General features: G+C 55.3%; 1 protein-coding gene across 1 annotated transcript in view; it reads left to right on the forward strand.

Moving 5' to 3' along the window:
• LOC102884601 (calpain-8) overlaps positions 1-15,971 on the forward strand; it is a 47,491-nt gene that overhangs the window by 26,722 nt on the left and 4,798 nt on the right. The window contains 6 exon segments of the mRNA XM_015592746.1: positions 2,465-2,647; positions 5,896-5,907; positions 8,873-8,954; positions 8,957-9,096; positions 12,480-12,541; positions 14,138-14,198. Coding sequence (XP_015448232.1) covers positions 2,465-2,647; positions 5,896-5,907; positions 8,873-8,954; positions 8,957-9,096; positions 12,480-12,541; positions 14,138-14,198 — 540 coding nt within the window.

Raw genomic sequence — 15,971 nt, forward strand, 5'->3', positions numbered from 1 at the left:
GCCAGGGCGGCGAGGGTGGGCAGGCTCTGCAGCCCCTCGCCGGGGGCCCGATCTGACGGAGCACTGTTCTCCAGCTGCCGTGTGCTCGAACTGTCCTCGCTTCACCTGCGCGCCCCCGTCCCCAAGGGGTGTGCTTCTCCTTAGTGACCACGTTCTCGGTGCCCTGCGCTAAGGCCTCCTGTTCTCACCCAGTTGACGGGCACCCATCCGGCTGAGCTCTGGGACGGTGCGCTGGAGGAACCCGGGTGCCTCATCTCCTGTTTAAGTGACTGCGTCCATCAGAGCAGCCACTTTGCTTTGAGTCACAGGGGGAGGGGCCCAACCGCGTGGGCCAGGGGTGGCCGCGCACAGGGCCTGTGAGCGGCCGCTCCCCTCTCTCGTGGGAGAGTCACTGGAGCTCAGTTTCTGGCGGGGAGAGTCTGGTGCTAACCACTGTCTCTGCCCTGACCCTCATCTTATGAAGGCGGGAGGCCCCCTCTTCCCGCAGGTCACTAACACAGACATTTACAGCCTCCTCCTAGGTCGGAACAGCCGAGGCAGCACCCGAGGAAGAAACTCTGAACAGATCGACCCCACATCTCCCCGGAGGATGAAGGAAAGCCCCGCCCACTCCGCCGCCCACCCCCCAGGCCTGTGCGCCCTCCCTGTCCGTGGTGACATGTTGATTGATGGGACAGGGCCACCGCCTTCTTCTGACGCGGAGCTCCTTGCAGGGAGCTCATTGCAGGGCCGTGCTCCGTGCAGAGGAAGTGGCGCCGTAACCAATTCCCCCATGAGTGCAGGCCTGGGGCGTGACCAGCCCTCCCAGAGCGCCCATCTCTGCTGGGAGAGGTGACCACCCAGCAGAGGAGAAGGAAGGGAGGCCCTTTCCTGCCACCGTCAGCTTCCCGGCTGTGGGGCCTCGGATGGTCCTTTTCCTGAGCTTCAGTTCCTTAACCCCCAAAACGGAGCGATACCGCCCACCTTCAGAAATGCTCCGTAAGCGGGGAGCGTTATACAAGTGGCATTTATTTTTATGGCCCGTTCTCATCCTCCACTTCGGTTGAGGAGTAAACAAACAAACAAACAAACAAAAAAATGTAGAGATTGCAGTCACGTTGCAGGCAGGAGAAATTAAAATACGCTTGCCATTCGCCAGCTCTTAGAAAATGCGTAGGAAATTTGCACGGATCATTCTGGGAGCTCGGAACTGCAGGGATGGCCTAAGGTACCCCCGTGTGTGCCAAATCACTGTCGCATCCGTGCCGCCAAGTAGCTGTCGGGAGGAGATGGATGGCTCCTGCCCTCGGTACAGATGTAAGTACAGACGAGTGCAGAATCGGCTCTGTCCCCACTGGAACCTGCACGTGTTTGGCTATAAAATCCACACCCTTATGCCGGAAAGAAAAGAATCAGGGAGTAGAGATTCCGAGAAGGTGGCATCGGATAAATAATCTGACCATCAAGAAAAAAATAATCGTCGGTGGCTTTTGGTCGCCCGCGAGTGCCTTGTTATCTCACCAAGTTGGACCCTTATCGAGAGGCTGTAAGAACTGCGCCCCCTCCTCGCTCCCCTCGTTCCCCTACATCATCGTGGAAATCGTCGTGGCCCTGGCATGGCGATGCCCGTCAGGCCCGTCTTCTTCAGTTATGCTCGGCCACTTGACTGTCATAGAATTGCTGTGCGCCCTGGGATGACCCATCGACCTCTCTGTGCCTTCGCCAGTACAGTTACTATGTTGAGAGAGTATTAAAAAATAATATTCGAAATGCAGCAGTCTGTTTAAACATCCATGGGTGGTGCGGCAGGCATCCTTAATCGCCAATTATTACATCTCGTGCATTATTAAGTGACTTGCTCTTGAAGGGAGTGTGTCTCCTCAGGGGGCCGCAAACTGGGCGGATGGACAGAGCATCAGCAATTAGGGCAGCTTTGGTCTGTGGTCTGAAGCTGGGGCCTCTGTGAGGGAGAACACATGACCATCAGACGGATGAGAGTGACTGCCTTTATGGCCTGTCAGCAGAGGCCTCCTAAGTAGCACATCTGCCTGGACTAGGGATATGCTTCTTACCTAGAGATCTTCCTTCGTCCAGGAGGTGGGTCTGTCTTCATAGGCCAGGAGCTGACACCAAAGAGATGTCCACCATTTCTCCAGGAAGACCTGGAAATTACTTCCTAGGGGGCCCCAGTGTAACCTGGGGCTATGGGACCTTGAATATTCCCGGTCAAGCATACCTGGGCTCCTTGTCGATCAAATGGACACATGCGAAGCGTCTGAATGCTACGGGACATGTCTCGGTGTGTGGGTGGGGCAGGAAGCTGGGAGGAAATGCCTGACTACCTTGTAAAGGAAACTTGCCCAGGCTGCTTACCAGGCAGAGTTTGGCCAGAATTATGCTTCCCTTGGGATGACCAAGGTTCTTCCCTTTCATTTCATTCTTCTGTCTCCTCATCCCCCATGGGGGAACCACCACCAGCTGGTGACTTCCGGCCACTTACTAGACCAACGCCCAGTTCAAAATCCGTTTGGATGAGGCGGACGACCACCAGGAGGAGGGTGATGGTGAACCCCGCTGCACGGTGCTGCTGGGCCTGATGCAGAAGAATCGCCAGTGACAGAAGAGACTAGAACAGGGCGTGCTGAGCATCGGCTATGCCGTCTGCAAGGTAGTCCCGAGCTGAGGTCAGCCCTCGTCACATGCTCGGGGTCTTCGGTCGGAACATTTTGGTCGGTAATTGGAGCATGTCCTTCCGATGGCTTGACTATTCCTACTCAGCCATGCTCCTTGCTTGCCCGAATGCCTCTTCCAGGGGACTTCCTGAGGCCTGAATTCCACAGTTAGAGATTCATTCCTATGGCTTAAGTCTCTGCTGTTAACGTTGGGCTGTATAATTCATTAAACTTTGCCTGTCATTGAGGGATCCGTGTAAACATGCCTATTAGACTCTTTCCAAGTATAGGCTTCTCTGGGGACAGGAGCCAAGAATATGGGGCATAAGGCACTTGAGGTAACACAAAGAGCATGAGGGGCATCGCAGAATGGGGGAAGTAAGGCTGGACATGAGAGCCAAAGACAATTACCCCTCTCTACCCGGGCAACCTTGAGACGCCTGTTGGAACACACGGGGCATGAGCTGAGGTGAGCGAAGCCACATAGATAGTCATTTTCAGCACTGATGTCTCTGGACTGGGGACCAAAATGAATTTCTTGGGAAAAATACACTTCTAATCAGGGATACCAAAAGCTGGCTGGAGGCCGGACATCTCGCTATAAATTACTGCATGAGAAACAAGTGTCGTAATAAGAAACAGGTGACGAGAAGGGCAGTTGTCAAGGTCATGCCACCTCCAGCTCCTTTCTCTTATTTTGGAACTCAGAGCTTTAGAATTTAGGGCGTGCGAATGTGTGTGTGTGTGTTTTACGTTGGAAAATACTTGCTGCTTGATGGCAGGAGAAAAGAACGTCAAATAAATAAGCTCCGATTCTAGTCCAGCTTAGCCCATCCTTCCCCATCCAGAATGTAAACAGCTCCAGACTAGAGCCTTTGCTGAAAACATGAGAAGTCGCTTACCATGTGCATATCAAGTCAACTCGCTTTAATGAGCACTCACTACGTGCTAGGCGCTGTGCAGAAAGCTCGCCGTTACTGCTCTTAAGGGGCCCACAACCTCGAGAGGAAATCAGACCCACTGTCAACAGGGCAAGTCAAATCTGCTGTGATGGGGAGCAACACAGGGGTGGGCCGGGTGCTCCTCAGAGAGAGAGACGCTTCACGGAAGAGGAAACTTTGATCGGGATTTAAAGGATGAGCTGGATTTTAGCGGGGAAGAGGGAGAACATTCCAGCCGGAAGGGACACCGTGTGCTTCTTGGCAGCTGGAGAGTCAGTGATGGTCTTGGAGAGCAGGGAGTAGGTGGGCCTGGCTGAAGAGTAGGCTCCTCAGTGACTGTGGCCACCCGTTCTTCATTCACTGGCCCCACCTTATGTAACCAGATCAGCAAAGCATTCTTTCAAAGGGACGTGGGCTGACATACTGCGATGACCTTGCTGGCATGGCCTTTGCACTCGTAAATATACATATGTGTGCAGCATGTCAATTTTTTGGACATCGAATTCTAGCAGCTTATAAAATAACCCCATGAATGTAATCTGTGGGCCTTCTTGTAGCTGGAGGCATAAAATTTAGAGTATGACATCTGTGAATACAAGCGGTTTGTTAGATTGGGGGGGTATATAAGGTTACATCTGTGAATACAAGCAGTTTTAGTTAGATCGAGGGGGGGTATATAAGGTTATAGGGAATACCTGGAGTTGTAGGGAGTACTTGGGGTTATAGGGGGTACCTGGCATTGTAGGAAGTACTTGGGGTCGTAGGGAGTACCTGGGGTCGTAGGGAGGGAGTATTTCAGGGTACCGTTCTCTGACCCCTGTAACTGCCTCCTATGGCTTTAACGGTCTGCAAACTGGAGTCTGATTTGAGGTTGAAAACCTGACACTGATTGATTGAGAAGCAGCCAGAAACCCGGAAGGCTAAAGAGCCCTCCTCTCTCTCCCTTTCATCTTCCCGCGGTGACAAGGGGCTTCTGCCAGGCGAGCCTGTCGTTTGTATCCAGGATCCTGCATTTCAAAGGTGGCTGTAGGTTTGCTTCTGTCAGTGGGCGGGGGCTAAGGTGTGCTGGCTCAGACCCGCGGTGACTCCGGGAGGGGCGGATCTGGAGGGTACCGCCAGCAGCCGTGGACGTGGTGGCTGGGAAGGCCGCCAGCTGCTGGGAGAGTCCCTGCCAGCCGCCCCTGCCAGCCGAGTGCAGGTTTTCAGGCAGTGAGGGGAGAGGCAAGTCCCTGAGGACCTCTGTGCTCAGAGACAGCGGGGCCTCTGCGTGCGGGATTTTGGTTTTAACTCAAAGTTGAAGAGCCACACTGACCCAGGCCGTTTCTACCTCTGCCGACAATTACAAGTGGGGGCGCCAGAGCGAGGAGGCCAGCCGATCCAAATTTTCCCTAATTTGCCGCTCCCGCCACCCCCGAGTTACAGGCAGTTGCCCGTGGACCCAGACGACTCTCTCCCTGGTCAAAAGAGCCGATGTGGCAGGGACAGAGGGAGAAAGTGACAAGGGGACCTTGAACCCTCTTCTCTGCCCTGGGCCTGGAGGGCTCACTCTGTCTCTGAGAGCCGATCTCCTGTGGGCGTCGGCCTTCCAAGTCGCGGATAATCGAGCCTAAATCTACTAGATCAGTGAAAAAAGAATTCGCCCGCTCATGTCACCAAATCCAGGGGAGGGCAGGGACACTTGGAACCAGGGGCTGGCCTGCTGTCAGGGCCCATTCTCTCTCCCTCTCCTCTCTGCTGTGGGCGACATTCTCCTGGTCTAGCCTTTTGCACAGCACCCCCTACTATTACAGTGTAAAAGAAGGAGCCCCCCTTCCCTTAGTTCCAATTCTAGAACCCTGGAGAAGCCTCTGATGGACTCCGCTTGGTCACGTGCCTGTTCTTGACCCAGCCGCTGTGGCCAAGGTCAGGATGAGTCATGGCTCGGGTTGCGTGAGAGCCCCCTTTCTGGGCCCCCTTGATCCGGAGGCCAGGTCTGTAGGTCTGTAACGTGTTCGTGCTCATTTAAATCCAAGGTTATTACCCCTGAAGAATTGGGGATCCTGGTGGATTCTACAACTAGAAAATAAAGTAACAAAGTGGAGCCTCTTTTTTTTCCTTTCAGATTTCTGGGGCTCAGTGGTGTACAGAGGGCCTTGAAATTCATCACCGACTTTCCAGTTTCAGAAATGCTGACTAGTCTCTCACTTGAGCGCCCACTTCCTCCCCGCTGGTGGCCCAGGGTTACAGTGGGGGAGGGGGTGCAAAGGCGCAAAGGGAGGACCTGGGCACTCTCAGGTGACCTGCTCTTTTCTCCCGCCCCGTAGGTCCCCAAAGAGGTATGTGAGTGCCGACAGAGATGTCCTTCCTTCGGTAAGACGGAGCTCGGCTGCCTTCGCAGATGAGCACGCAGCAGCATCGGCTCCTCCCAGGGCAGCCGGTTCGGTTCTCCCCTACGCGGGCTCCCACATGGTCTGGTGAGCCGGTCCCCCTGAGAGCTGCTAAAGGCAATCCCGAGTGCCACCTGGCAGGACAGTGGTGACCTTTGTCCTCTGTGTGCTTGCTGGTCGGATCAGAACAAGATAATTACAGCACACCTTAGGCTCCTCTTGAGCCACAGAAATAAACGCCCTGATCTCGGCTAAGAAAAGGAAGCGCCAACCTGCCTTTCTGGCTCTGGGCTTTTCCTGGGCCGCCTCTGTGATTTACAACGGGGTTAAAGAGACAGGGTCATTGTCATGCTTACATCTGGGGTTTCCTGCTGCTGTCCCAGGCTCTCCCAGCTATCCTGGCTGCCTGGCCAGTTGAAAGGAGGAGCCCCAGGCAGCACCCCTGGGGAGGGGACCTGCGGGGCTCCATGCAGCCAGCACAAAGGCCCCAGTTCGTTCTGGCACGCCGAGCCTCTCCTGGGGATACTTGCTGAGCATTTAGAAATTGTCACCATCTGAGTGAGCGTGGGTGTGAGTGGCCCTGTGACAGAGTGGTGTCCTGGCCAGGGTGGTCCCGCCTTGCACCTCGAGCTGCCCGGGGAGGCCCTGGCCCCCCGAGACCCTAAACTAGAATCAGTGGATTAGAAAATGATGATCTGACTTGTTCCCGTTCATCTTTCTTCAGCGGATGCACAGCTCACGTATTTCAGTGTTTAATGTTAGAAGGGATGTGGGTCTTTATTTAGAAGTTCGACAATGTTTTTGTGACCAGAAATACGCCGTAGAAACTTAATTCTTGTTTCTATCGATGAGCCCAGTGTAATATTGGTTCGTTATACGTTCGTGGTTTCATTGAAAGTCATAGTTTCTAAGAACCTATTGACGACATTAGGTGAGGACTTACCATGTGTCAGAATCTCCGGCTCCAACGTGTGGTCGAGGTTAAGAGCCACCGTCGTACGTGGGGCTACCCCAGCTGGAGGCAGGGACACTAATTACTTAGACGTGTATTCGCCATGCTGCACAGTCCCACCTCCGCTTTCCCGGGTTCTCAGGCTCGGCCAGCTCTGTGGCATGTGGCAACGAGGCCCACATTTTCGGGCTCCAGCCCAGGCCTTGTGCCGAGGCTACAGACGACTGGTCTACCTGCCCCTTGGCTCACGAACGCATGCGGCGGCTCCCATCGGAAATGTCCCGTTTAGGTGAGGGAGACGCCACACCGTCACACGTACACACAGCGGAACCTCCCCAACAGCACCTCCCAGTGCCCTCTGCATCACCGTGGGTCCTGTGCCTGGCAAGTACCAGTGATCTTCGGTCAACGCTTCTCAAACCATGGCCTCGGAACCCTCTGGGGCCTCGTCAAAGCCCAGACTGCTGGGCCCCGCCCTGATTCTGTAGGTCTGGGGTGGGGCCTGGGAATTCACATTTCTGTCGAGTTTCCCAGGGGGCTCCTGCTGGTCCGGGGCCTACACTGAGAGAGTCGCCTTCAGGTGAACCCGCTTGACTCCCATCCTGTTACCCTCAGCTGAGCTACGCCAGGGGGAGACGTGAGGGCCAGGGGCCTGGTGGCGCATCCTTTCGGAGCTCCTGGCGGGACGGAGGGGACACAGCTCTCGCCTCAGTGTCCTCCAGCTCCCACGCTGACTTCCCAAACGAGGCTTCTGCAGTGCGTCCCATCCCTGGGTTCTTGCAAGAATTCAGTTCTCCCCCTTCCCGGCCTAACCCGAATGAGAGTTTGCTTCTCACTCCCGCTCCACCGAGGACGCCCCCTGCTGGGGATGACAAGAATGACATTCAACTCCATGACACGTAGACCTTGCCCATGGCCTAGCTGGCCATCCCTGGCATTCTCTTGCCAAGAGTATACACCTTTTCAGGGGTCTCCCCAGTGCCGTGGCTGTCCCTGTACCCAGGTCAGCGGGGGCTGGCCGGGGGACGCCGTGGAGTCCTGACCAGGGCACTGCGGGCAGATGGCTCTGCTTTCTCCCCCGCCTAGCAGACCCGTGAGCCAAAGAGGATCTGGTGACCTTGAAGGGACACTGTCCACTCTGGGGTGGACGATCTGGCTCCGGGTCACACAGAGGTCACAGTCCTTGCAGCTCCGGCCCTCTGCCATGGGCGTCTCGATGAAGACTGGTCATAAAGGTACAGTGTGATGGGAGGCTTAATTACAGCGATAATCACATCGACACCTGTGTTTTCGAAGCACTCTGCAGTCGCTAATTAGCCCATGTCACACGCCGACAGCCTCCCTTTCCCTCAGCAAACAAATGAGTCATGGGGAGCATCCTCCCGTCTCCGAGGAGAGACGAGGCCCGGAGGGAGGCCTGGGTGGGCCACCCCCGCCGTCTGCCGCCTCGGGAGCTGCGCCCCTGCCCTCCCTGTCGCCTCACAGAGCCATTTTCCCAAATAGTCACACGCTCCTGGCTGCTTTTGCTCGAGGACCAGGATTTAAACTGACTTTTCCAGCCACAGGCCTGTACTGGGTGCTCAGCGCCACACTCCAGGGACAGCACGGAGTAAGAGTGTTGGATTCAGTGGGTGGGAGATTCATGCCAATTACCGGGAGAGAAGCTGAGCACACACTGGAGACCCCGCTATTGGACCCTTCTTTTAACTGGAAGCAGGCTAAGGGTCTGGCCAAGGTCACGTAGTCAAGGGCAGTGCCTGAAACAGGGCCTGGGCCCCAGAAGATGCTCTAAATACATTTTTGATCAACACAACCTGACTTCACGGCAGAATCCAAAGCATCCTGATTCTTGGCCCAGCGTTAAAAGTCGCCCATCCCTAAGTCAGCATGATCGCCCCCCACTCTTCAGCCCCCGTCTTCCGGGGTTTCAGAGGTATTGACTCCGACCGTTGCTGTCAGCAGCTGGAGAGTCACACGGACGTGCACCTGGGCCAGTACTTCTTCCTGGGCCACCAGCCCTCGGCCCGCTCCAGCACCTATGTCAACAGCCCAGCCCAGGCCTGGCTCCCCCGGGGGAGTACCTGGTGGTGCCGTCCACCTTCGAGCTCTCCCAGGACGGCGACTTCTGCCTGAGGGTGTTCTCGGAGAAGAAGGCCCGGGCCCTGTGCGTGTCCTTTCCCAGCGCGGTGTGTGGGAGTCTGGGGGCCCGGGGTGGTGGACGGCTGTGGCCCCGTCCCTGAGTGTGACCCATCCTCGGCTCCCGGCCGATGCCTCCCAGAAGAAATGCGTAAAACACCGCAGGTCTCAAGGGTCCTTCACTGGGTGCCCTTCCCGCCCTTCTACTTTGGTCTATAGGACACTGGGGGATTTTCTTAAAAAAAGGTCTAGCTGGAGAGATGGGACCCCAGTAATAGCCTGGTTAGAGGGCTTTCCTGCCACCAGGGTGGGCACGTGAGGCCCAGAGAGTAGGATCTAGAAAGCACCATCTCTCCCCTTACACACACACACACACACCCCATACAACACACACACACACACACACACACCCCACACAACACACACACACCACACACACACCGTATACACACCACAGATACACGCACACCACATACACACACCACATACACAACACACACACCACATACACAACACACACACAACACACACAACACACAACACACAACACACACACACCATATACACACCACAGATACACGCACACCACATACACACACCACATACACCACACACACACACAACACACACGCAACACACACACCACACACGCAAACCACACACACACAAACCACACACACACACGCACACCACACACACCATAGACACACACACCACACACCACACACACCACACACACACACACACCACACCACAGACACACATACCACACACCACAGACGTGAATACACACATATACATAAAAGCACCACCTCCTCACACACACCCCACACACGTCCCACACACGTCCCACACACGTGCACACACATGCATGCACATGCCCCCATACACGCATATCACACACGTCCCACACACGTGCACACATAGGTATACACACATGCATGCACATGCCCCCATACACGCATATCACACACACACACACACACTCGCTACACTACATGCACGTAACCTCTGAGACTGGCGGGAACTTGGTCGAGGATGCTTGGCTCGCTTGCGTCTGCACACTCGTGAGTCTCCACGAGTAAGAAGGGTAAGGCCAGCGATGTCAGCACCCACCTCCCGCCCCTTCCTGTCTTCAGACCGAGGCCTTTCCTGCACTGGGGCGGGAGAGAATGTCAGTCTCGCTGTGTCGACGGCCCCTTAAGGAAACAGAAAACCTGAGTCTCCGGGTCTCGCCCAAAGCCTCTCTCTTTGTAAACCGGCCCCGTCAGATCAGGGCCCCGACTAAAAAGCCAGGGCAGCAGAACTCCCCAAAATCAATATCCTTTAGGGGCGGGAGGAATCGCCCAGCGCGGGTGGATGGCTGCTCAGCTCACCTGGCTGGGGCAGGCCTGGTGCTCCCTGTCCTGCTGCCTCGTGGCCCTCAGGGAGACCAGCAGCCCTTGGCCTGGGGAGCTCAAGCTCGGCCGAGGGCCAGCCCTTGGCCCTCAGTGGGCACACGCGTCTCCGTGCACCCCTCAGCCAGCACGAGGGCCGAGGGGTGCATGGAGACGCATGTGCCCACTGACCTTCTCTCCCCAACCTGCTAACATTGGTTTGTCGTAGTTCCTGTCCTGTGGGGCATAAGTCACAGCAAAGTCAGGACTCCAGGTGTCACGATTGGCCCGATAACTTCAGCGAAGGATACAGTAAGGGGTGCCGAAGGGCCTTGGAAGGTGTCAGCCAGCTCCGGTGGCTGTAACAAAGCACCGCAGACTGGGCAGCTTATAAACAACAGGCATTTGTCTTTCGCAGTTCTGGAGGTGGGAAGTCCAAGGTCAGATTCCGGTGAGATTTTTCTTCTAAGCTGCAGACTGCTGACCTCGCGGTGCCCTCCCACGGTGGAAAGAGGGTGGGGGAGCTCTCTGGAGTCCCTTTCATAAGGGTGCTGATCTCATTCATGGGGGCCCCACCCTCATGACCTAATCACCCCAAGGCCCTTCGCTATCACTACCCTGCGGGGTGAGGTTGCCACATGACTTTCAAAAGACATAAACAATTATTCTGTAACTGAAGGGGGAAAAAAGTACTCTCCACCCCCCAGGGACCCTCAGGGCCGCTTTCCAGACTTAAGAATGGAACAGAAGAAAGTACATCAGAATCCTTTGCAGCAAAAACCCGGGAACACAGTTCCTTTGCATAGCCATCACTCCATAGCCGAGGACCCCTTGCAAAAATGAGTCAATTTATGTTTTAGGTGGATATTCGGACTGGAATTTTTACTAACAAAACCTCGTTGCCTTGTCTGCCACAGGGTCATGTGTTATTAAGAACATCAAGAGCAACGAAAAATCTAAGCTCATGTTCGTACACTAGTCCTTCGTGTACCTTATTTTTTCCCCCTGCAGCAAGGGGCAGTGTTGGTGGAGGGCTGGGCACAGAGAAGCGGAGGAGCGGGCTGGGCACCAGGGACAGGCCGAGGTCTGAACGTAGACCCTCGACATCCCATCTTTTTCCTGGCAGGCTAGTGGGGGCAATGTTCCCATCGCGCAGGCTTTTCAGGGGGGCTTCAGGCTTCACTGCTCCACCTGAACGAGACCGGCTGCCCTCACAGTGTGTGTGCTACTCTGCGCAGCTCTTATCTCGATTTTTTCCAGAATCGCCCGGGCCACTGGTGGAGGATGGGAGAAGGGGGATTGTCCTGTGGACAAATGATGAGACCTCATTTCCTAAGGGGAAGTGACTTGGCGGCAAACACGGGGCAGCGTCGTGACTGGAGCCCGGAGCTCGGTGCAGTCTGCCGTCTCTGCGCCTCATCTGCCGTCCTGTGAGGTCTGCCCTTTGGCTGAGAGTCGAGGGACAAGTCTGTCCAGCCCAGTGTGTATCCCAAACACACATGGGAAGCCCGCGTCCCTTAAATCTCTACATGCCCAGCATGAGGCGGGCTGCTGTTCGGAACGGCAGTGCCCACAGATGCAGTGGGAAAGGCGACACGTCTTAGGTTTTGAGTCTCGACTCTGCCGCTTGGTAGCTGTGAACCCCAAGCAATTATATCACGTGGCAATTACGGATTACATTTTGTATGTACATAGTGTTTAGCAGTTTACAAAATCACGGCTTCCTTCACGCTTAAGCGGATGCAGAGTTGTTTTGAAAATTTGAGGATAGTCCACATCGGGGGGTGTCACGCCTGTCAACGTAGCTCCCATTATCCGCTACTCACCACCCTTTGCTGTTGGTTTAATCGAGCCCCTGTGTGACAGCCTGCAGCCCGGGAAGTGCCACGCACGCTTCTCCCCGAGGCTGCGGGGGAGGGACAGTGACAATCGTAGTTTTTAAAGATGTCACAGCCTTTTGAAATCACAGGGTCCATGGACCTGGCGTCTGATGACATTAACGTCTTGGAGAGCTTGGCGGGGCGTGGCGTGACTTGCATATGGGTTCCTCTTTCTAGGATTTTGAGATCGGTGCCAATAAACTCAAGACGGTTCTGAACAAGGTGCTTTCCGAACGGAAGTTGCACGTTAGGTCTTTTCAGAAAGTCTGTGAGAGCCCGTGAGATGCTGGGGTGGGAGCCGGCACTGGGCTGGGAGCACCCAGAGACAGGACGGGGAGAGGGGGCCTTTGGCCTCTGACCCCCAGGGTCCTGGTTCCCTCTGGGCTGAGAGAGTGTCCAGCAGCTAGGAAGGGAAGGGCGGGGTGCCGGGCAGGGTGAAGTAGGGGCGATGAGGGAGCCAAGGACCCTGCAGGTAGGAGTCCTGATCCCCGGGAGCCAGGATGTGGGCCGAGGGTGACCTGAGTGAAGTTTCCCCAGAAAACAAACGACTGGTCCCGTGGGGAATGGCAGCTCCTGCTCTGTGGTGCACCGCTGGGGAGAGGCGTGTGGGAGGGATGGTTCTGACCTTCCCAGACAGCGGTGGGTCCCCATCTCAGGCTGTAGCAAGTCCTGGGGGCGGCCAGGGGCTCAAGTGCATGCACCCCGAAGAAAGCCTTGCCTCCCCATCTGACCCAGCCTCGTGTGAATGGGCACGGAGCTGGCTTCTCCTCTGGCCCCGGGATGGGCCCGGTTAAGTCTTCCCGCTGGGTGAGTGATGGGCATGTTCACCCACTGTAGCCGGACTGAGCGTGAGAATGCAGGACACAGGGGCACGGCTGAGCGGCCAAGTGCAAGGCCTCCCAGAGGCAAGGCGGAGCAGCTCCCCAGGGCTCCAAGCCCAGGCCCTGGCTGGAGGGCCCTCCCAGGTCCACAGACCTGGCCTCTGCGCCAGCTCTCAGTCCTGCTTTTGCCGAGAAAATGCCGAGGGAGGAGGAGGGCACCTCTGGGTCTTTGGCGCCTTCCTACCTTGACTCCCGGCCGAGGGCAAGATGAGCGTGGAGACCAAGGACGGCTGCGGCTCCAGCGAGGGTGACAGCTGCCTTTTGAGAGGCCGTGGCTGGTGCTCACAAGCGCAGCTCCATGTGGGCCGTGGAGCCCGATGGCCTGGGTCTGAAGCCCAGCTCTGCCCCCTGCTGGTCAGGAGCTCTTGAGCACATTATTTAACCTCTGGGCCTCAGTTTCCTTATCTGTAAAATGGGGACAGTGCTTAGAAGGCTACCGAGCCACTAAAAAGAGAGCTGTTTTATTTTATATTTAAGAACTTACCATATACCCAATACTGTGTTAAGAACTTCGCTTCCATTGTCTCATTTAATCCCCAGCCAGTCTTTGGGGACAGGGCAATGCTGATGGCTTCTCAAGTGCTCCAGAATTTTCCTGCCTGACCCAGGTCTGGTTGATGGCTCCTTACAACACTGACTGCCCAATTAATGGAGGAGGAAACTAAAGCTCAGAGAGATATCAGCTTGCTAAAGTCTGTGGCTGGTGAGTACCAAAGACGAGATTCAGACGCTGAACCCCAACACCGGTGTGCACCTGCACCCCCTCCCAAGGCCTGAGCAGAATCGGGGGGGCCTCTGCCGAGAAGGCTGCGGCTGTGCTCCCCGTTTTTGTGGAGACCACACTCGGCTCCTTTCTCTGTCTGGGGTCTTCGGTGGTTTCCGTGGGGATTATCTGCGCTGGCTTCAAATGATCCTGATTCCCACCCCGCCTTTTCTATTTAAATATTTAGGAAGAGACATAAAATTCGATGGATTCGACATCAACACTTTCAGGGAGACAATCAGCCTCATGGATGTATCCTTTACACGGCACATTACTTTTACTTTTTTCCAGCTCTGAATGACTCCTCGACCTCTCCCGGTGAGAAGGGGGAAGGGTGGGGAAGGGAAGGAAAGAGAAGGGAACCAGCTTATACCGAGTGGATGTCCAGTGTCCTGCTTGAGCCTTAAGGAAAAATATGTCACTTCCTGTTTGCTTCTCAATAAGCTTCAGATCGCCTCCGTTTTACAGGGGAAGAAACTGAGGCACGCAGTGTTTACGTGACTGGTTTAAACTCCTTTAATGTGGCAGATCCGGGGCATTCGTGCCTGTCTTCCTGGTTAGTCACAGTGCTCCTCCTTCTAGGCTCCGTTCCCACCCTCTTCCCTCCCCGCTTCCCTGCCTCTCCCTGTCTGTTTTTAGTCTCGGTCTCCAAGTCTTAACACGGCCCTTCGACAGCCACTAGCAATAGTTTAGAATTATCACATCACGGAAAACCTCTTTGTTCTCTCTGACCCAACTGAACCCTCACTCCATACTTAAGAACATGTGAAGAGTTTTCTCGGTGGAAGAGACAGCTTAACTGAAGGCACAGAGAGAACGGTCCATTGCCACATCCTTAAAACGTCGCCTCGTGGGGGTCCAGGTCTCCACGCTCCACGGTGCTGATGGTGGAGGCGATTTCTTTAAAAACTGGAACCTTGGAAGGTTCCCCTCCATTCTTAGGGCCTCAACCATGATGTGGTCTGATGACCATCGGGGCGGGAGGAATGCCTGTTATTTGCGTGGGGTCAGGCGGAGGGTCCTGGCTGGCCAGCGTGCGTGTGCTGACCAGGCGTACCAGGGATGGGGAGACGGTGCTAGCTCCATGTCTTTCTCCTGGGCCCACATAGTAAACAGTCTCACTGTGGGCCACAAAGGACTGTTCCGTGTTGATCCGCTTTGCTGCGAATGGTTTCTCGATGGAATCACCCTCAGACTTGCCAGTGGGCTTCAGTTCAGATTTGAGAATGACCTTGCGGTTTCTACTCATTGTTCCCAGTGGTATTTGCATCACTCATAGTTTGAAGAGGACTGACTGTCATTCTTCGGGGGCGTCCGCGCCGCTGTTTAAATGGCAGGGGGCAGTGGTTCTGAACCAGAGCGGGTGCGGCAGAAGCGCCCATGGAGCCTTTCGTAAAAATCACTTGATCGAGATGTAATTCACACACCATGTAATATACCCATTCTAAGGGCACAAGTGGATGGTTTTGGGGACATTCGCAGAGTTGTGCAAACATCACCGCGTGTTTCAGAGCACTTTAGTCACTGCCCCGAAGAGACCCGGTGCCTACGTCAGCACTCACTTCCCACTTCCCCTTGAATCTCTCAACACCCCCCTCCCCTCCGTCCTACACACACTTTCTGACTCTATAGATTTGCCTATTCTGGGCATCTTATCTAAGTGGCATCACACGACATGTGGTCCTTTGTGGATGGATTTTTCACTTCGCGTGGCATTTTGAGTTCTCCAGCACGTGTCGGTACTTCATCACCTATGGGGCTTTAGAATACAGTTGCCCGAATCTCACTCCTGGAGATGCTGATTTAATAGGCCTGGGACGAGGCCTGGGTCTCTGCAGGCCATGCCATCCGGAATGGAGAACCCCAGCTGTCCCGGGACGAGGGCTTTAGAACAGGCAGGTGTCCGCACGCCGGCTCCACCACCTCTTAGGCGTATAAACTTGGAGAACTTTCTAAATGCTCCGAACCTCCGTTTCTCCTCCTGGAAAACGGGGTAACGATATGTACGTAGCTCCCGTGCCTATT

This window comes from Pteropus alecto, unplaced genomic scaffold, assembly GCF_000325575.1.
Source record: "Pteropus alecto unplaced genomic scaffold, ASM32557v1 scaffold65, whole genome shotgun sequence".
Taxonomy (NCBI): Eukaryota; Metazoa; Chordata; class Mammalia; order Chiroptera; family Pteropodidae; genus Pteropus; species Pteropus alecto.